The sequence below is a fragment of the Lissotriton helveticus genome, chromosome 2_1 (assembly GCF_964261635.1).
Source record: "Lissotriton helveticus chromosome 2_1, aLisHel1.1, whole genome shotgun sequence".
NCBI classification, from domain to species: Eukaryota; Metazoa; Chordata; class Amphibia; order Caudata; family Salamandridae; genus Lissotriton; species Lissotriton helveticus.
In genome coordinates, this window is record NC_136059.1 from 1,006,087,482 (window position 1) to 1,006,109,631 (window position 22,150).

General features: G+C 43.5%; 1 protein-coding gene across 1 annotated transcript in view; it reads left to right on the forward strand.

The window, feature by feature from the left end:
• Window positions 1-22,150, forward strand: part of LOC144818406 (annexin A1-like) — a 212,207-nt gene that overhangs the window by 140,854 nt on the left and 49,203 nt on the right. The window contains exons 6-7 of the mRNA XM_078675779.1: window positions 4,786-4,865; window positions 5,518-5,574. Coding sequence (XP_078531905.1) covers window positions 4,786-4,865; window positions 5,518-5,574 — 137 coding nt within the window. The remainder of the gene's footprint in view (window positions 1-4,785; window positions 4,866-5,517; window positions 5,575-22,150) is intronic.

The following is a 22,150-nucleotide window of genomic DNA, read 5'->3' on the forward strand; positions in this document are numbered from 1 at the left end:
AATAACCAAATCCCTCACTCCAGTCTTCCCTCAGCTCGAGACTCGTCTTCTGTTTGCCAAGAAAAGTTATTTTCCCACACTTATCTCACTCTTGCACCAAACCCATGGTCTTTCGTTTCTATTTTCAAACATCTTACCAATCTTTTGTCTCGCTTTTCTCTCACTACTTCCAGTGTTTAATTTGTAAAAGAAAAAGAAAATACGGGCAAAGCCCTTTGTCAGGAGGCCACTGCAACTTGCACCACTCACTGCCCCTACCAGCGCTGCCAATGAAAGTACCAAAACAACTATTAACCATCACACTCCTACACTTGTGATAATTTAGACTATTCCAGACCCCTAAAACTATAAGAATTGCTTGGATAATAGGTATTAGTCATTTTTAATTTATAGTGCTAAAGTTCTGGTGTTGTGCTCATCTTTATAGTAGACAAACAGCGCCTCCATATGGCAGTCTGTCATAAGTGCCACTGCTGACAATTAGGTGCTGATGCAAAGCACCAGAAACCACTGTCTCAAATTAAGCACTGTCTACTTCTGATTTTGCGACTTCGTTAACTCCATAATTGATTTTCCTTGTAATGGTCCAATAACCTCCTCTATGATACTCTGTTTCTCTAGATTCTCCTAATTAGACCCAGGTAAAATCATCATTATATTGGGATAATTAAGCATAATTGTAGTAATCCCACATTTCTCTTGCCAGACGACATTCTGCTATAATGCCATATCATGCAACTATGTGCCATGTGAGGCAAAAATGTTCCACGAACGTACAGGAACAACAACACATGAGTTGCTGTTGTTAGCAGTGCTTTTGTTTTATTGCCCTATTTTGGGTGTAACAAGCATCCTCGCATTCCAAAGTGGACATTAGGATGCATTTTGCGATAATTGCGATAAAATGTAATGGCAGTTTTGCATCATGTATAATTAAGTGCAATTTCATGTAATTTTTTCAAAATTTCAATGAATTGTACAAAACCAAATTACATGAGTTTTGCACAACCATACAACCAATATCAGTTCCTAAGCGTTGTTGTTTTCTTTTCTTTTCTTGCTATTCCAAATGGTGCTGAGCCTCTGATACAGTTTACATTTAAACCATAATATCTTCACATGACACATATGTGCGCTAAATGCACTAATGGTGCAATTACACCTCTTCCCCTCCAGGGGATGCCTTTTTCTAGACATTCCCAACTCAGCCTTTCACTCCTTGATGCACTTCTCAACGCTCCTTCAGCTGTAGAACGAACGTTCCAGCCCAAGAGAAGTTAAAATGCTGGCTGACCCGTTGAGACGTTATACTTTTCCAGTCCCCATGACACTTATGGAGGGACTTCCAGTTTTGTGCTGGGGGAGACTGTGCTTCTCAAGCAGCTTCCCCTGCACCATTGCACCCATGTGGTGGTGATCCCGTTCTCCTGGGGCCACCACAAGCAGAGGAAAATACTGTTTTGCCCTTGCAGGCTGGTCCTGGCCTGCAAGGCATTATGGGAGTTGTCGCATATTAGAGCAGCGGCTCCCCCGCTGCTCAGGGGAAAGCTGCGCTGCCCTCATAACTGGCGCTTCGCGCCTCTTCCAGGACTCAGTAGGGGTCCCGGTCCCACCCAGGACCCCAGGTGAGTATAGGTGGCGAGGGGTGCCCACCCCGGCCGCTCACTGGTTTTTCGGGGGCCTGGTTACACCCGGGCACCTTGCAGCTCCGCCCTTCATTTCGGGGTCCTGGTCCCATCTTGCTCACTAGCTGGAGGGCAGCCCACCCCCGGCTGCCCTCGCCGGCTCCCCATCCAGCCAGCACCTTTGCGTGCTGCTGTGGGAGCCGGCATTCTGTTTCTGTTCTGCCCGCTCCGGTGGGCAGACTCGAGCCCTCTTACCCGCTTCAGTGGGTTTTCAGGGGAGTGCAACGGCACTCCCCAACTTCCTCCTCACTTCAGCACCCGGGGATGGGGTCCCGGGCCCCTGAGTGGTCTTCACGGGGCGACAGCACTCCCCGATTTCCGTCTTCTTGCCGGGTACCCCCGGCCGCCATCGTGACCGGAGTTGGGATCCCAGGCCCCTATTTACTTCACAGGGAGCGTGACGGTGCTGCCTGGTTTGATTACGGCCACGAGAGGGGATGCTTGGAGGCGCACCCCCCTCCTCATCCTGCGCAACACCGGGGCCATCTTCACGGGGAGCGCTCTCTTCGAGGGGGGGGGCGCAGCGGCACTCCCCCTCCACTGATGTCTTTGGGGACCAGGGTGGGCTCCTGGCACCCCTCATGGGCCAGTTCATGGGGAGCCCGATGGCGCTCCCTGACTTTACTTCTACCTGGGGGCAGCCCCCGGGACCTAACCCACCCCTGGGATCGGCGGCGGAGCTCCACGTGCTTTCTTGTCGGTCCGGGCAGGGGTCAAAGGCCGCCTACCTTCTCGGGGCATATCTTGGCCCCGTAGTACCGATCTGCACCCTCTTCACCCCTTCTTGCTCCTGGTGGTGCTCCCCAGCCACTGGAGCATTTTCCTTTGTCCTCAGGGCCTCCCAGCGGGGAAATTCAGCAGGGAGCTACCTTCACTGGCTCCCTGCGCCAGCCTTTCGCCTGGCTTTCCTCCTGGGCCTCTCTACTTCCTGCGCATAGACCCCTGCTTATGCGCACTGGTCCTGGACTCTTCTCCTGGCACTGTTCAGGATTCTGGAGCAGTCCAGGGGTCCTCCTTCCAACTGCCCATTGTGCCAGGCTCCAGCACCCTCTGCCTCTGCAGACCACACACCAGAGAGAGCTTCTCTTCCTGTGCAAGCACTTTTTAAAAGTTGAGTGGGGGCTGGCAGGAAGTCTCTGTTTGTCCTATCAAACAGCGACACATCACTTCACTGTCCCTGCTCCCTCCTTCCTGCCGAGCCTCTGGGTTTGTTCAAAATGGCGTCACCCAGGGCCTCTTGCTACATCCACACGGTCTCTGAAAAAGCCCCTTCCCCCTCGCTGTCTTCCTTCCTTGGTTAAACCTGGGGCCTGGCCCCCAGTGATAGCTGCTGATGGATGATCCTGTAGCCCCACCCATCTTCTCTCCATGAAGAGGAGGCCTTAACTTGTGGAAGAAGGGTTATCAATCCATCCTGCTGAGGTCATCCTCAGCCAGGCCCTGGTTACGGCTGACTCAGAGAAATGTGCGATTTCTGGATGACCCAAAAGTAGTACAAATATGACTTTGGACTCTGCAGAACACTCCTTCTCACATCTGTTACAGTGGACTTTAGTGCATTTCTGGAATTTGTAGGCCTTATGAAAGTTACTCTAGCCCATGGGCTCCACACCCTCAGAGGGGAATATTGAAGTGAAAAACAGTAAAACACAGTGACTTTCCCAGGCTTGTTCCTTACCAGTGTATAAAGCCTATTCCATGTCACCACCCAATTCTGCATAAGTTCGGCCACACTATTCACTTTGTAGCAGCTCCTGGACTGCGCACGCTAGGAATCTCCCCTGCACTGCCCTTATATGTGTTCCCATGCATGTACACCTGTATCTGCATGTAACCAGCCCAGTGTCCCTTACTCCAGCTGCTGCGCAGTGGCCTTGTCAAGCCAGGGGGACACCAGTAAAAACCCCATGCAGTCTCTTTCATCCTGAGTTCCCCATAGGTGAGTCCCAACTTATGAGGCTCCCCCAAAGTGAAAGCTCAACAATTAGGTACTCAAAAAGCAAAAACATTCGGGCGGCCATAGTGTCAGACCACCTTCTAACAGTTGTTCAGAGATCCCATGTGGCCATCAGGGGTGTAGCTCTGTGGGGCTGTATGGAGTATGACAGCTCACTAATAAATGGATTCTGGTGTGTGTAGTTGGGTCCAGCGTCCTCCCGTTGGGCTAGCTGTGTTTTTGATTGAGTTTCCACTCGGATTAGCAGCTCTCATAACACAGACACATGTCTCTATGAAACTCCACTGAGCTTATATACACCCACTACTGTTCTTTCCTCTCAAACAAAATATGTCAATAAAAACAAAGGTCTGACTGGCTATTATGTGATGCAGAGAAACCTTTTAAATATAATACTAATTTCATCCATGTTGCCATTTAAATATTAGTGATTAGGGGATCTCAGGTCCACATGCCCTAACCTAACTGACTAAGCTACGGCCCTGGTGGCCACATTGGTGAGGAATCCTCATTCCAGTAAAATATGCATTCACGTTTGTACCTATGAACTCTGCATTCCTCTGTGACTGATCTAAGGAGGTGTAGGCCAGTCATAGTACTTAAATAAGTAAGCCAGTCAAAGGGGAATGCTGAAAGGATGCAGTTGTCTCATACTGCCTTCTGCACTGCACTGTTGTGTCATAAGAGCACAGTTGTACGATTTTCTTTGACCACCCCTCTATTAGTGGTGTCAAAGGAAAATATGGATTTAAGAAGAAAGGTCCTTCAAGGTCTACTTTGATTTGTGTTCCAACATCAGCCTTGGTGACAAGAAGTGGGCCTTGCAAAGTGCTCACAACACACTTGTGACAGTGTCTTTCTGTTTTAGTCCCATAGCATTTTCCTTCTCTGTGATTTCGTAAGTAATAGTACTTTTCCAGATATTATAGTATTCAGAAGCTTTTTGAATAAAGTAGATTTTTTCAAGTAGCTTTTTGTCACTGTTAAGGTTGTAAGGGCTCACTGAGTGAATCCAGTGCCCTCAACTTTATTAACTCTTGTATGCTATTGCACAAAATAATACAGTACCAATCAGGAAAGGTTTCAGCTATCGATGTGTAATTATGTGTCTATTACGTGTGTTTTTCTGTTTCCTTTATGCAGAGTTCAAGTCTGAGCTGTCTAAAGATATTAGTGGTGACACAAAAGGAGATTTTCAGAAAGCTTTGTTGGCACTAGCCAAGGTGAGAACGCCATGCCCAGATAATTTTAAGTCTCGAAACAAAGCCTTGTTCAAGTACAAGATTCTTCATTGTTCCTTTTTGATCCACTCATTTGGATGTTTGCTCACATGTATTTTCATTGCACGTTAGTTGGTCTGTTTGATGGGGTGTATTTGGCTTTTACTTGCAAGGATATGATTGTCTTTGGACTGGTAATGTTTATTTTATTATTATATTAGATAACTTTATTAGATATGTAAAAATACCATAAAAGCAACAAATTATCCGAAATAGGTTACAGGTACAATCATAAAAAGAGTTAATAATCCCTTAGTTTAAAAACCATATGATACAGTTCCAGTCAAAAACGGTTAAAAGATTACATTGCACCTATCCCACATCCAAACAATTAAACTACAGTCATGGGGACCATTCTTAAAAATAAAAGGTAATTATGACAGGAAATCTACAAGTTACCTCTGCCCCTTGTATTCCTTTGTCTGAATGCAGCCCTTAAAAGAGCATCTGGAGCCAATTTTAAAAATAACAGTACCACCCGTGCTTGTTTGAATCTAGGTAATATTTATTTAGTTACATGTGGTTTGAGTTTCACATTTAAAAACAGTTCATGTTGCAAATCTGAATTTAAGGCACAGTAATTGATCTTTTTCAGGGTGAGAGGAGTGAAGATACTCGTGTGAATGATGAACTTGTGGACAATGATGCAAGGGTAAGCATTCCATGTATAACTTCTTGTTGGTCTTGGTCTTCTAAAAACAATATGGTAGTCATCTTTTCTTTCTCATTTATTTAAACAGTTAAGAATGTCACAAAAAACTATGGCAGAGTGTGTACTCTTGTCGGATGTCATAGAATATGTTTTACTGTTACATATATCAATAGACATAAATTATTAACCTGATCTCAAGTTCGGAAAACAACATTTCACTCAACCTATGCATTATACTGGCATATGTCAACAATTACATTTTCTACCGCAATGGTCCCAAACTTATTTTAAATTAATTGCACCTCACCTTTTCAGAAAAGACCACAAGCACTTTTGCTGTTTGAGTAATTATTATCTTGAAATGACTTAAATGCTAACCTGTTTAAAAGCCACACTGCATTTTCTTTCTAGTTAAGGACTGAAAGACTACATTGTTTTAAAGTTAAAGATGGGTTGCATGGCAGAATATCATGTGCAAAATATGGATGCAAACATTTCATACTAAGAATGTTTAAGGCCACTGTATCGACGTTTGATAAATATTAAGGGAAGTACAAAAATATTGATATCAAAACCATCATGTTTAAAATATTTCAAATACAAAAATATAGAGCCCAAAAATATAGATAAAAAAGAGATGGTGACGTCAATATTAGAACAAACTCCAAAATATCTATAATATATCAAAAATAACTGCAATGCATTTCACATTTACTTTAATATTTTAATTTTAAAAAATCTAACTTTTTTGCAAGGAAACAAAAACATTTATCATAAATAGATAAGCATAAATATACTCCAGTGTGATATATAGCTATATAATATTGTAAAACATATTTTATTTTGAAAATGATATTTTAAAATTAAAAGCATGTTTATTTTTAATTAACATTTAAATAACAATGATCTTTTTTCTAAAACTATGCAAATTTATACAAAATAATCATATATAAAACATCCTATACAAAATAGATTTTTATCACATTTTAAATAAACACTCTATTTACATGTATTGTAAATCTAAATGCATTAATTGGCATTTGTTATAGCCTTGTTTTTAAAATCTAATATTTTCAAATTTTAAATGCATATATTATACATCCATAACAATTTATAAATACATTTTTTTAGCAGTCATGAAATGTTAACTCCAAACCCCTTTAAACCGCACATTTAAAAATAAAATTAAAGAGTAATATTTAACTTTGTTTTACTTAAGCAAACATTGGAAAACTTTAGAAACCAGAGTATCAAATTTCCCATTTTAATTACATTCTCACAAACATTGTGTAAAGAGCATAAAGAATGTGGGGCGGGATAGATATACTATTCTAACTTCAATTCCTCTTAAAATTCAAGAAACTGCGCATTGATTTTTTTTTTGGGGGGGCGGGAGTGTGAGGTAGCCAGATTTAGTATTTTAACTTTAGACCTCCTAACACTGGGGCAAGGGCATATATTTTGGATACTCAGATTTAATGATCTGGTTTCATCCCCCCAATACATATCACTAAATTGGGGTGAGGGGGTAAATGTAACACCAGTCCCTCAAACATTAGAGAAAGAGTGCATGTATTTGGAGATGTCAGGTTTATATTCTACCTCCATTACCACTAGCACTGGGGAAAGTGCATATATTGGGGTTGGTCATTTTTACTATTATAAAATCAGTCACACTAACATTCGGGAAAGTGCAAATATTTGGGTGAAGCTTTTTTCCCATTCTATCCCCAGTCCTTCTAACTTTGACAATATGCATATATTTAGGTTTTCCAATTTACTATTCTAATGCAAGTCCTACTAAGATTGGCAAAAGTGCATATATTTTTTTGTGTGGAGGTCAGAGTTACTCTTCTGCCTTACCTAGGGAAAAGTGCATAGACTTTTGGGTATGAGGTTTACTATTCTAGCTCAAGTTCTAATAATATGGTAGAAGGTGTATATATTGGGGGAGGGCAGATTTTCTATTCTAGCTTCAGTCCCAATAATCACTGGGGAGCCTGCATATAGTCGGGGATGGGTTCAGATTTAGTATTCTAACCCCAATCCCATTAACATTGGGGAGTGTAGAGGAGTCAGATATACTTTTTTGACTACAGTCCCACACACATTGGTGAAAGTGAATACATTATGGAGTTTTGCATTGGTATTTTATTTCCTGTCTGACTACTATTGCTGATCATACAATTATTAGGGTGAGAGCTTTCATTTGTTGTCCTAATTAGAAATAGCACATTTTCAAAAAGTAATATATTTTACATTTTTGGTGTTTTTTGATTGATTTGTTATCAAATATTAAATACTTAAAAATATAAATAAATGAACCTCCATTTTTTAAAATATTTGTTAAATGATTTAGTAAAGATACTAATTTAAATAAAGCCTGTTGAACTAATTAAATAGTGTTATAGTTATTAATTGTGTATTAATTAATATTCTGTTGAAACAAAACAAAACAGTGACAACTCAATACCCATTTATCACAAAACCCCAAATGATACATATAAAAATGATAAAAAATATAGAAAAGTAATTTAACCCACCAATATAGTATTTGAGATTCCAAGAAAAACTATAACTCTCTAGAATTGCAATTGTATGTATTAACTAATATCTAAAGCTCAAACACCACCCAATAAAACTTATACCCGTTAAACAACCTGAAAAAATGCAAATATCCAAACACAGTATGAAAAAACACATAAAATAAATGAATGTTATAAATAAATTTATTAGATAAATATTTATATGATATTATATAATATATAGTTACAGTAAAACATTAGCCACTCAATCCCCAAATAAAGCTCACCATCTAAAAAATAACCTTATGAACAAAAATGATAATTTTTAAAAATAATACTGTCTGAGATATTTTTCATATTAAATGAAAAGAAAAATAGACAAATAATAAACAATATATGCTACTATATTATGTGTACTATATTTTAAAACATTAATATTTTTGCCAAGTATATAAAAATATTTTTAATAATTTGCCCTGCAATATTTTTGTAGTCAAGTACTTTGTTCGCAATATTTAGGGGCCTCATTATGATGTCGGTCGGAAAGCACTCCGCCCAACTCGGTCTCGGAATGGTTGCCATCCGAATTGGATTTGGGGAGTCCGACTGACCGATTACGATGTTTCTGAACACCGTTCGGTCAAACTCATTTGACTTCAATGGGAGCCTGTGTTCTGACCAACAACACAGGCTCCCATTGAAGAAAGTGATGGGTGCAGAATATTATTAGCAGCATGATATATTTGTACCACAACATTGGAAACATAGAGTAGGGGATTTAAAAAACCAAAGATAGAAAAAGCTGAAAAAGAGAGAAACAGAACTCTGGGAGGTGTACACAATGTATATGCTCAGTGATAAAGTCGGTGTGGGAGCTAGAGCAAACAGGTGACAACACAATTTTTCATTTGATGAGCAGGATAGTTAATACAGTCACTGATCCAAGAGTATTTGGATTTTTAGGAATCTAACAAACTTAGGCCCCCATCGGTAAAAGGGACCGCCCGCCTTAAAGGCTGGGGTCCCAATTTATGCATTAGGATGCGCCCGCCACAGTGGCAGGCGCATCCCTCATTTTTAACATTGTGGCGGGCGGTGCTCACTGCACCGCCCCCCGCAATGCTACAAATGTATGCATGCATTTGCATACACGAAGTGGCAGGCACCGCGTGGTGCCTGCTGCTTCGTGTATGCAAATGCTGGGGGGTACCACAGGTACCCCCCGTGTGCACCCCCCACCCTTCCTCCACTCTGGGGGCCCACAGAGGGCCCCCAGAGTGAAGACCGCATGCCTTTCCGTGGCGGCATCGCCGCCACGGAAAGGCATCTCTTTTGGCCCATACTAATATGGCTGGCGGTGTCTATGAGACACCGCCACCATATTAATCCTTTTCCGCCCCGGCCGCAAGGCGACCGGGCGGAAAAGCGGCGGATGGTCTTTCCGTCTGCCGCGGTCCCCCCCGCCATACTAATATGGCGGGGGAATTCAGTTGCGGATGTCGGGCGGATTGCCCTCGCCAGGCCGGCGGTGGCTACCGCCAACCTGGCGGGGGCAATCCGCCCGACATCCTAATGGGCCGCTAAGCCTTGTTTTCTGCAGTAAGATGATATCCCCCTTAATCTGTGACAGTATTTAAAAAAAAATTCCTTTTAAAGGTATGATTTAACCACTTCGTATTCAGTGAGAGTATTTTTAGTAACTTCATTGTGAGCAAGTTAGTGTGGCAGGCAACATAAAATATCCAATAATGGTCAAATGGTAGAAAATGAAATTAAGTGATGGTGTATATAATGACCGCAGAACAGCCAAACAACATAACAAATATTCCTTAACTTGCAGTTTATCAATAGAGCAATTTCTATTTGTATGTGGGAATCAGAACAAAAGATACCTAAACAAATATGAGATGGAGAGAGTAATATAATATCACAATATAGCATCACAGTCAACAAATGTAATTTTATGTATCTATAAATCCTTCCATTTCAGAGAAGAGTGTGTCTATAATATACCATAACACATTAACCAAACAATGCACACATTAGCAGTTTGAAGACAAATTAGGACCAGACCAACTGATCATGTCCATCAATCAACCGTATAGAAACTAAAGCCCGATGGCCGAAATAGTGAGAGAAAGGCACACAAACCGCTACCATTAATGATCCATCTCTCAATGCTAAGGGCCTCATTACGACGACGGTCGGAAAGGCTCAGTTTGTCTGAATCCGCGTCTGAACCAGCATTACTGACCGACTCAGAAACATTTCTGAATGACCAATTACGATGGTAGGCAACCAATCCGTCTTTCTGACTCGGTTCTGATCGGCAGTCGGTCGGAGCCAACTCGTACAGCTCTATGGACCACGTTTCTGAACAACATATTATGATGTCGGATTCGGACATCCTTTCCAACTTGGTTTGTCCGACACAAATCGGCTGTTGGAAACCAACTTTGGAGGGCCGTAGCGGGCTCCCCTTCACCCGGAGTGCTCTGGTTGGGGCCAGTGGAGGTACCCATGGGTCCCCACTTTCCAACCACGCACAGTGTAGCAGGCACAATGGGGTGCCCGCCACAGGGTGAAAGGTTTTCTGCAACTACCCTGTTTTGCAATGGGAGCTTGACTTGTCAGTCGGAACACAGGCTCCTATTGTAGTCAATGGGAGTCCGACCGAACGGTTTTCGGAAATATCGTAATTGGTCTATCAGACTACCCAAATCCGATTCCTCTGAAACAGTTCCAACAATGAGTCAGTCAGAATGCTTTCCGATCGACATTGTAATGGGGCCCTTATTAATGTCTAAAATACATTTCTGGAGATCAGCAGGATCCAAGAAGTATCTGGTCTTGTCGTTGAAGCGGATATTAAAGTGGGATAGACTCACAAACAAGTGTTGAAAGAACAGACACCTGAGCTGTTGTCTGTGGGCCAGAAAACCCTTTCTCTGAAGCATTATGTCCATGGAGTAGTCCTTAGTATTATCAATTCCCTTCCCTGGTTTTGTATTGTCATTTTTCATATGCTTGAGAATTTTTTCCGCGTGTTGAGATTTTGGGAGAAGTATCAGCTATATTGTTTTGATTTAAATAGTGGATAACGTAATTCTGAAAGGAGTGATTCGTTTCTTTATTATCTATAACAATATTATTCATTCCCCATTGTCTTCATGAGGGTGGAGACACACCAATGTTAAATTCTAGGGAAATGCATGCATGGTCTGAGATCACAATTTGCTCCATTTTTGGAGATGAGGATTGTTGGAGGAATCGGTCTCTACTAAAAGGTAATCAATCCTAGAGTAGGAAATGTGAGGTTGTGAATAAAATGTTTAATCAATAACAGTGAGGTGTGGATCCTCTATATCTCTAATAAATTATGTGTTTTTACAAAGATTCAAAGGTTGGGTATGAGCTCTTGTGGACATGACCTGTAATAGAGGGTCAAGAGTTCAATGTAGAGGAAGATTGAACTCCCCACCCATTGTTACACTGTTATGTTGTGGGAGGTCTGAGATAGCCGTATTTAAAGAAGATCAGAAGTCAGGGTCATCCTTGTTTGGTGCATAAACATTAATCATATAGTATTTTGTCTCCTCTTTTTTTTGCTAGGATGATTACCCCTCTGCCTAACTTGTCTTGCTGATGTAAGGGGTCAGTGATATTAGATTTTTTAGATATATGTGTGACAACATCATTTTTCGTTTGATGAGCAACATAGCTAAAATAGTCACTGATCCAAGAGTATTTGAATTTTTTAGGAATCTAGTGAACCAAATACTGTCTATTGTAACAAGATAATATCCTCCCTCAATCTGTTACAGTAATCAACTACCTTTTTCCCTTTTAACAGGATGATTTAGCTTCTTTGTATTCAGTGAGAGTATGTTGGTGATTGTGTAATGTTAGCACACATAACTTAATTTTGAGCAAGGTAGGCAACATAAAGAAACCAATAAAGGTCAAATGGTAGGAGATGAAATAGAATGATGAAGCAGTAAATAGGTACCATCAAGAGGGAGCATAGTAATGCAATAGCCTATTATACCAACAAGGTATATCTATAAATGCGCCCTCATGGACCAGTTTAAGCCAGATTGGGAAAGGGGAAAGAGAGAGAAACGAGGAATCAAGATAAGGGACTGAAGAAAGAATAAGCATAATATACCGAAAACTCAAACACCCACCCACCCATCTGAAGCCCTAGGGAACACAAACCCACCCTTTGGTAAGAATGGAAACAGCACAAGTTGGCTTCCAGAGAATAGTTATCATCATTTGTTAGGATCATATGCTGTATGTAATTACTGCAAAACATCCAAGCAGCGTCTAAAATTAATCTTAATTCACATTTTATCAATGGAGCAATTTCTGTTTGCATGTGGGAATCAAAAGATACCTTAATATGAGATGGGGATAGTAATATAACATTACTGTCAAACTATATAATGTTAGGTATCTAAAAAGCCTTCAATTACAGAGAAGAAGAATCAGTAAAAAGATATATATAATATACCATAACCCATTAAGCATGCAATACAAACTTTCACGGTTAGAAGATAAATAAGGGCTGCGTCAGCTGACCATTACCATCACACAACTATGGATAAATTAAAGCCCAGTGGCCAAAATAATGAAACAATAAAAGAAATTCCGTAGATCAGAAGGAGCTGGGAAGATTCTGGGTTTGTCGTGGAAGATGATATTAAAGCAGGATGGAACCACAAAAAACCTTTGAATGAATGCAGACCAAAGCTGTTGGCTGAGGGCCAGAAAGCTTTTTCTGCGAAGAATTGTTGGGTTAGGAATTTGAATTTATTGTAAAGTTAATTAAAACTCACAATATAAAAAAGACTAAACATTAAACGTTGAAGTTAAAATTGTGTACAGCCTTATCTTTGTACAATTACATTCAAAAGTGGTAACTCTTTAGTTAAAAATCGTATCAAACTCAATTTCATTGTCTGTGCAATTCATTTCGAGGGTAATAAAGTGCTTGTGCTTCAGAGTGCTGGTCTTGATTTTAGCTGAGAAAAACCATAGGTGGTGATGGACGGAGCGCTGATAATACAAACACTCATCCCCAGTCAACTGATCTAGGTTTAATCCATCACCGTTCTTTAGCTCACTCCGCCACCCCAGTTCAGACATGGCCATATGCAAATCAGTCTGACCCTGTGCCTCATGGGAACAGTCCAGCCCGAACTGCCAAGCCATGTCTTCCCTGGACCGGAATCAAGCTTCCCAGGACCGGTTTCTGGCATTACAGCCGTCTTCAGCCGGGCTTGCTTGATTCCAGTGGCAAGGTGAGCAAGGGACTCACGTCTGAGCATACCCTGCCAACTTAGGGCGAACAAAGAAAAACCAAAGGTGGTGATGGACGGAGCGTTGACAATACAAACACTCACCCCCAGTCAACTGATCTGGGTTTAATCCATCACCGTTCTTTAGCTCTCTCCGCCACCCCAGTTCAGACATGGCCATATGCAAATCAGTCTGACCCTGTGCCTCATGGGAACAGTCCAGCCCGAACTGCCAAGCCATGTCTTCCCTGGACCGGAATCAAGCTTCCCAGGACCGGTTTCTGGCATTACAGCCGTCTTCAGCCGGGCTTGCTTGATTCCAGTGGCAAAGTGAGCAAGGGACTCACGTCTGAGCATACCCTGCAAACTTAGGGCGAACAAAGAAAAACCAAAGGTGGTGATGGACGGAGCGTTGACAATACAAACACTCACCCCCAGTCAACTGATCTGGGTTTAATCCATCACCGTTCTTTAACTCACTCCGCCACCCCAGTTCAGACATGGCCATATGCAAATCAGTCTGACCCTGTGCCTCATGGGAACAGTCCAGCCCGAACTGCCAAGCGATGTCTTCCCTGGACCGGAATCAAGCTTCCCAAGACCGGTTTCTGGCATTACAGCCGTCTTCAGCCGGGCTTGCTTGATACCAGTGGCAAAGTGAGCAAGGGACTCACGTCTGAGCATACCCTGCCAACTTAGAGCGAACAAAGAAAAACCAAAGGTGGTGATGGACGGAGCGTTGACAATACAAACACTCACCCCCAGTCACCTGATCTGGGTTTAATCCATCACCGTTCTTAAGCTCACTCCGCCACCCCAGTTCAGACATGGCCATATGCAAATCAGTCTGACCCTGTGCCTCATGGGAACAGTCCAGCCCGAACTGCCAAGCCATGTCTTCCCTGGACCGGAATCAAGCTTCCCAGGACCGGTTTCTGGCATTACAGCCGTCTTCAGCCGGGCTTGCTTGATTCCAGTGGCAAAGTGAGCAAGGGACTCACGTCTGAGCATACCCTGCCAACTTAGGGCGAACAAAGAAAAACCAAAGGTGGTGATGGACGGAGCGTTGACAATACAAACACTCACCCCCAGTCAACTGATCTGGGTTTATTCCATCACCGTTCTTTAGCTCACTCCGCCACCCCAGTTCAGACATGGCCATATGCAAATCAGTCTGACCCTGTGCCTCATGGGAACAGTCCAGCCCGAACTGCCAAGCAATGTCTTCCCTGGACCGGAATCAAGCTTCCCAGGACCGGTTTCTGGCATTACAGCCGTCTTCAGCCGGGCTTGCTTGATTCCAGTGGCAAAGTGAGCAAGGGACTCACGTCTGAGCATACCCTGCCAACTTAGGGCGAACAAAGAAAAACCAAAGGTGGTGATGGACGGAGCGTTGACAATACAAACTCTCACCCCCAGTCAACTGATCTGGGTTTAATCCATCACCGTTCTTTAGCTCACTCCGCCACCCCAGTTCAGACATGGCCATATGCAAATCAGTCTGACCCTGTGCCTCATGGGAACAGTCCAGCCCGAACTGCCAAGCCATGTCTTCCCTGGACCGGAATCAAGCTTCCCAGGACCGGATTCTGGCATTACAGCCGTCTTCAGCCGGGCTTGCTTGATTCCAGTGGAAAGTGAGCAAGGGACTCACGTCTGAGCATACCCTGCCAACTTAGGGCGAAAAAGAAAAACCAAAGGTGGTGATGGACGGAGCGTTGACAATACAAACACTCACCCCCAGTCAACTGATCTGGGTTTAATCCATCACCGTTCTTTAGCTCACTCCGCCACCCCAGTTCAGACATGGCCATATGCAAATCAGTCTGACCCTGTGCCTCATGGGAACAGTCCAGCCCGAACTGCCAAGCCATGTCTTCCCTGGACCGGAATCAAGCTTCCCAGGACCGGTTTCTGGCATTACAGCCGTCTTCAGCCGGGCTTGCTTGATTCCAGTGGCAAAGTGAGCAAGGGACTCACGTCTGAGCATACCCTGCCAACTTAGGGCGAAAAAGAAAAACCAAAGGTGGTGATGGACGGAGCGTTGACAATACAAACACTCACCCCCAGTCAACTGATCTGGGTTTAATCCATCACCGTTCTTTAGCTCTCTCCGCCACCCCAGTTCAGACATGGCCATATGCAAATCAGTCTGACCCTGTGCCTCATGGGAACAGTCCAGCCCGAACTGCCAAGCCATGTCTTCCCTGGACCGGAATCAAGCTTCCCAGGACCGGTTTCTGGCATTACAGCCGTCTTCAGCCGGGCTTGCTTGATTCCAGTGGCAAAGTGAGCAAGGGACTCACGTCTGAGCATACCCTGCCAACTTAGGGCGAACAAAGAAAAACCAAAGGTGGTGATGGACGGAGCGTTGACAATACAAACACTCACCCCCAGTCAACTGATCTGGGTTTAATCCATCACCGTTCTTTAGCTCACTCTGCCACCCCAGTTCAGACATGGCCATATGCAAATCAGTCTGACCCTGTGCCTCATGGGAACAGTCCAGCCCGAACTGGCAAGCCATGTCTTCCCTGGACCGGAATTAAGCTTCCCAGGACCGGTTTCTGGCATTACAGCCGTCTTCAGCCGGGCTTGCTTGATTCCAGTGGCAAAGTGAGCAAGGGACTCACGTCTGAGCATACCCTGCCAACTTGATTTTAGCTGACCTGATTCTAGACTGGCTGCCTCTGTGATTAACAAAAGTGTCTTAGCTGTGTGAAATACCTCCTGCACCTTTGTATACGTCTTTGAGACAGATTTATGATGTTACAACGCAGGCTATTACAACGCCTGCCTTTACAACGCGGTTTTTACATCGCAAACCTTTACAACGCATAGCGCTTAGAGGTGCTGGATAGTGATACGTTTAATTTTCTATTCCAACTCCAGTCCCCGTGGACACTAGGGAAGGTGTTGGATAGAAAATTAAACTTATTCCCTATCCTAGAGCGCCCCCCAGCGCAATGCGTTGTAACGGTTTGCGTTGTAATGGCCGCGTTGTAATGGTAGTGCGTTGTAAAAGGTTGTTCACCCTTTGAGACTGCTAGCCACTATGTCAAAGTACTTTGTTAATTGGCAGTTTAGTTGAGTTTCCTCTGGATTGAAACACAACTTCACAGCTTGCCTGCGGCTTCTTATTCCCTTTTCGTTCCATTTTAATCGTAGTAAGGCACGCCTTATGTCCACCAGGTTTGGGTAAATACAGACTATGGGGCCTATTACGATTGCGGTTTTTCCGCACCCTGGGCCGGAGGATGCGGAAAAACCGCAGCGGACCCACCAAAGACCCACCGCCACATTAGGATGGCTGGTGGGTCCTGGTTTCTGTCGACAGCTTTTCCGCCGCGGTTGGCTTACAACCGCGGCTGAAAAGCTGTAATATGGTGGCGGTGACTCTCAGACACCGCCAGCCATATTAGGATAGGCTTTAAAAAAGGCTTTTCCGCTGCGGGTTTTCCGCCGTGGAAAAGCATGTGGAACTTCACTGCGGGGGCCTGTTGCGGGCCCCCTGGGTGAAGGGGGGTTGGGGGGTGCACATGGGGGGTACCTATGGTACCCCCCTACATTTGTATGCAGAAATCGGAAGGCACGGCTACGGTGCCTGCCGCTTGCTGCATACAAATGCAATGTATGCATTTTTACCATTGCAGCGGGTGCAGATTGAAGCCGCACCCGCCGCAATGGTAAAAATAGAGGATGTGACCGCCAGGGTGGCGGTCACATCCTAATTGGACAGGAGGGAACTCCGCAGGCCATGCGGAGGTTCCCTCCTCCTCTATGGTCGCGGACGGACTCAAGTCCGTCAGCGATCATACTGGGCCCCCAAGTGTTTAAGTCCTCTTTACCTATCCCACAAAGGCGGCAGGACAGTTCTCCATCTCTCCTTTTCCAGGGTGCCATGTGAGGAAGGATTGGTAGAACACCAAAGCCAATTTTAAGAAGTTTGCTTTTGCCTTCAGTGTAAGTCCCATGTTCAGATATGCTTGTGGTTTAAGCATTTTATACAGTCCAACCATGAGCCCTCTAGGCCAGAATTTCCTTGTTTTCTCTTATTGATACCAATTTAGTTACTTTAGTTACTATATTTTTAAAGCTGTTATTATCTGCGGATATCTCCCAGAGGTTTCTTAGTTCGAGATACTCCAGTGATTCTGATAGGTACTTCTTAGCAGGTGATTTTTCTTGGGTTGACAGCTCTGCCCAAAGGTGGGCATTTAGAGATCCTTGTTCTGCGCCTCTGATTTTACGCCAGCTTTTTATGTACGCACCTCTTCTCTCCAATGTTTGTCTCTGAAGGCGTATTTGGGTGGGCGACACGTTGTTAGGCAGCTGAAAAATTGCTCTGTATGTTCTAGTGATTATTTTGTCCAGAGCTAACGCATCCTTCCCTAGCATTGGTTCACTCCCATATGTGAGCATTGGCTGTTGTCGTGCTCTGGTCATGTGTAAGAGAGGATCCAGTGTCCGGGCAGGGAGGACTTTCATCAGGGGTTTTATTGAGAAGTATAATGTGGTGCGCTTCCGACGCATGGCCTCTAGTTGAGGTTTAAACGAACCTCTGCTGTCCAATAGTACTCCAAGATACTTGTAGTTGTCTAACCGGTCTAATCTCTGCCCAAGCAGGAACCATGAGGGTTTCTTTGTCCAATTGTAGTTCACTGTCATTAGTTTTGATGTATTTAAGTACATTTTTTTGCATTATGTTGTGAAAATGAATTGGTGGTATCTAAAAGGTGTTGAAGTCCAATTGGTGACCGGCTTATTAAAACCAAGCCGTCTGCATATAAAAGATTTGATAACAAGATATTTCCCAACTGTGGGGCATGAGATTTGGTTATGTCCAGATCCCCTGGCAGGTCTGCTAGAAAAAGGTTAAACAGTATGGGGGCAAGAACGCACCCTTGTTTTTATGCCATTGGTGGAGTTAATTCGCCTTGAGAGGTGCGTCCCTGATCCCATCTTGATTTTGACCCATGTATTGGTGTGCAGTTCAATCAGCTGTTCCAGGAGAGGTCTTGGTATTCGCCACTTATCCAGTTTTTGCCACAGTTTGGCGCGATCTACATGATCGAACGCAGCGCTATAGTCTATGAAACATAGAAATAGCAAGCTCTTTGCTGTTTTCGCTGCTTCTATCAATAGGGTTAGTGCCATGATGTTTGTTGTTGTACCCTGTCCTCTACAAAAACCTGTTTGATTTGCGGCGATGATATGTTTTAAGGTAGCCCACGATATTAATTCCTCCAGGAGCATCTCCGCGTAATACTTTGCTTCAGTGTCGATTAGGGCAATAAGTCGATATTTGCTAGGATTACTCCTATTGCCTTGCTTTTAAATTGGGCTTATTATTGAACCTGTCCAGGACAATGGACATTTCGCTGTTTCCTTGATTCCCTTAAAGATTGGTACCAATATTTTACTCCAAAAGTCAGCATCATGTTTGAAAACTATTGGAGGGCTTCCGTTGGGACTGGGAGCTCCATCCGCTTTTCCTTTTGATATTTGTAGTTTTTTTCTTGTGACTGTTATTTCATCATTCTTTTCCCTCTGGCTAGAAGTTGTTTTTGAGCTTGTTGTTCCTTCCTCCTCTTGGTTAACTTGTTCGGCCAGGGTCTCAACCAGGGTGATGCCTTCACATTTTACATATGTGTTTCTTCCTGTGGTTTTTTTGCATGAATTATTATCGATTATCTTTAATATTCCTCTAGCTGAGTCCCCCCTTCGTTTTTGTCGTTGAAATGATTGGATAGGTAATGTGCCCAATCAAATTCAGATGTGTGTGGATTTACTCTGTTGTTGTGTTTTCAACAAAAGGGAAATGGGACAAAGCACAACGAGAAATCTCCCTATGTGCCAGGTCTTGCGAATTCACCGCTCATGTAGAGGAGCGGAAGGTCCAGTCCTGGTGTTCGCTAGAAGTACCAAATACAAGAGGGGTACAAGGCTGTTCCTAAAGGAGTGCTAGTTTAGTCGGAGACAGGTTAGGGATGCTGTAGGACAACGGGAGGTACCTACAAACGGGCATCCATTTTGTTGGATGTAATGGCCTCACACACCCTTGCGAGTGTCATGCTTCATCATCGGCAATGCTCCTCGTTGGGTCGGCGGTGCAATACCCAACGGGCAACACCTCAAAGAGGGGCTCTTTGGCGGAGATCTTTTTCCAACTGCCATATGGGTGAAGTGCGGGTGTGGGGCCAGGAGTGTGTAGATGTGAAAGTGGGTTAAAATGGGCGCAAGGGTACCAGGATCAATTTTATTCTGGAGGTCTGGCTCTAATTAAAATTTGAACAAGGACTAGACTTGTAGGGAAATATTGTACCCTAGTACAAGGCTAACCTGGTGTGTGACTGGGTCGACATGTTTCCCGCCAATTAGTCAAATTGACTGGCGATTCATCAGGACCAGTGTCTAATTATGGTATTTAAGAGCAACTGTCTACAGTATGGCTGTTTCACTATTTTGCATTGTCAAAATAAAGGGAAGTCGTGTACCGGGACCGGCGGTGAGGGGTAGGTCTAACCAAGAAGACGCGGGATAACGAAACCTGTCCACTGTGAGGTTCACCTGCTGTTCTACCCGCCGGGTACTGTTGTTGTAGCACACCACCACCCGATAGGAACACAGAGCGCAACACAGGTACACGACTTCCCCTTATTTCTAGTCCTTGTTCAAATTTTAATTGGAGCCAAGGGACCTCCAGAATAAAATTGATCCTGGTACCCTTGCGCCCATTTTAACCCACTTTCACGTCTACACCCTCCTGGCCCCACACCCGCACTTCACCCATATGGCAGTTGGAAAAAGATCTCCGCTAAAGAGCCCCTCTTTGAGGTGTTGCCCGTTGGGTATTGCACCTCCGACCCAACGAGGAGCATTGCTGATGATGAAGCATGACACTCGCAAGGGTGTGTGAGGCCATTACATCCAACAAAATGGATGCCCGTTTGTAGGTACCTCCCGTTGTCCTACAGCATCCCTAACCTGTCTCCGACCAAACTAGCACTCCTTTAGGAACAGCCTGGTACCCCTCTTGTATTTGGTTTACTCTGTTGTTACCAGGCCTTTGAAGGCTATGAATTGTCTTCCAGAACTTTGTGCTGTTCCTCAATTTTGAATCATGCATTATTTCCACCCAGAGTTCTTCATTCATTTGCCTTTTCTTATCCCAGATCCTCTTTTTTTGCAGTGCCTTGAGATTTCATACCTCCTTTTATAGGATTAGTTCTGAGCAATACCAGTTTTAACATCTTCCCAGGTTATGTATTGGTTCATATGCTTGACAATTTCTTCAGTGTGTTGATATCTCAGTGGTTTGAAGATCATGGTTTTGGGTTGTTTCTTACTTTTAAAAGAGTCCGAAAGAGATTAGCCTGAGGGGATTCTGTGAGCTCTCTCGATTTCAAAGTCTTTAAAGAAAGATGTGTTTATGATACTGGGAATTCAAGATTCAAGAAATTCTGCACACAAATGTGCAGTATCCTCTACACCTTCAGAAGGCCAAATATCCTTGGGGTTCTTCTTGACTGTGATTTTCCAGATCAATAACTTCAAGGAGAAAGATGCAAGTTTAGAACAAATGGAGTTGTTGAGTTTCAGAGATATTGATCTATCATCTTCTACGCAGCTGATATGAGACTCATCGTCGGTGATTCTGCTAGCCAAATCCTCAAAGTCCTTCCTTAAGCCTTGAATGTCAATTTGCATATATCCATTTTTTTTGGGTTCTCTAAAAATCATGTAAAGCTGCAATTCACCGTAGAATAAGATTCATGTTTGTGATTTGATCAGTTTTAGATTTTAGAGGTGACTCTGACAACGGGGAAGTAGATTTAGGTCTTTTTTGACCGGTCGTCATCTCTTTAGTGTCTTTCATGTCCTTTTTTCTTTTTGACATCCTTGTATAAGAAAGAATAAAGTAACAATCTCAAATCAAGGCATGCTGTGTTAAATCGAGTGGTGTTCTTTACCAGACCTCAAATACTGAGCCTAATATCTCCTATAAATTAGAATGGCATTTGAAATAGGACAGATATAAGGTCTATAAGCAGGGCCACTGGAATTATGTGATTGTACTGCTGTAGCATTTTTCAAATAATTATAGATTTGACAGGGTAGTGACAGCAACGGCGGGAGGAACACCTAAGTTAGGGTAGTGCCACTAATCAATGTTTAAATGTCTAAATCGACACCTAAACAAATGAACAAGAGACGTCATGGATAGGATCTGAAATCATGTATTTGCGTGATGATTCACTATCTATCAATCCAATGTCAGCGCTAATGTGAGGACTAGGGCTACTACTAAATGCCTTGTTACTAAAGAAAGAGTTTTTAATCAATCACTACAGCTTATGATCCCGATTATGATCATGGAATAGGGACGACCGACCTCCGGGTGGCGGATCCGACTTCAGAATTACGATGCAAATGCACATGGTGCGGTCACAAGCTCCCATTTCCCTATAGGAGCTTGTGCTGCAGCTGTAAACTGGCTATAGCACAAGCTCCCATAGAGAAATGGGAGATTGTATTCATCTCTGCACCGCGTGGCAGGCACCTCGTGGTATATTTTTGCAATTATGTTGGGGTTATCATTGCAATTTCCTGATACACAATGTGCTAAGGAAAGAACCACATCTACGGTGTTTAGTAGGTTGTCTCCTTGTCTCTCAAGTAACATTTGTTTTATCTTCCTAATGAAAATAATGTCTCTTCTTCCTATTGCATTTTTTTGGAAGAAAC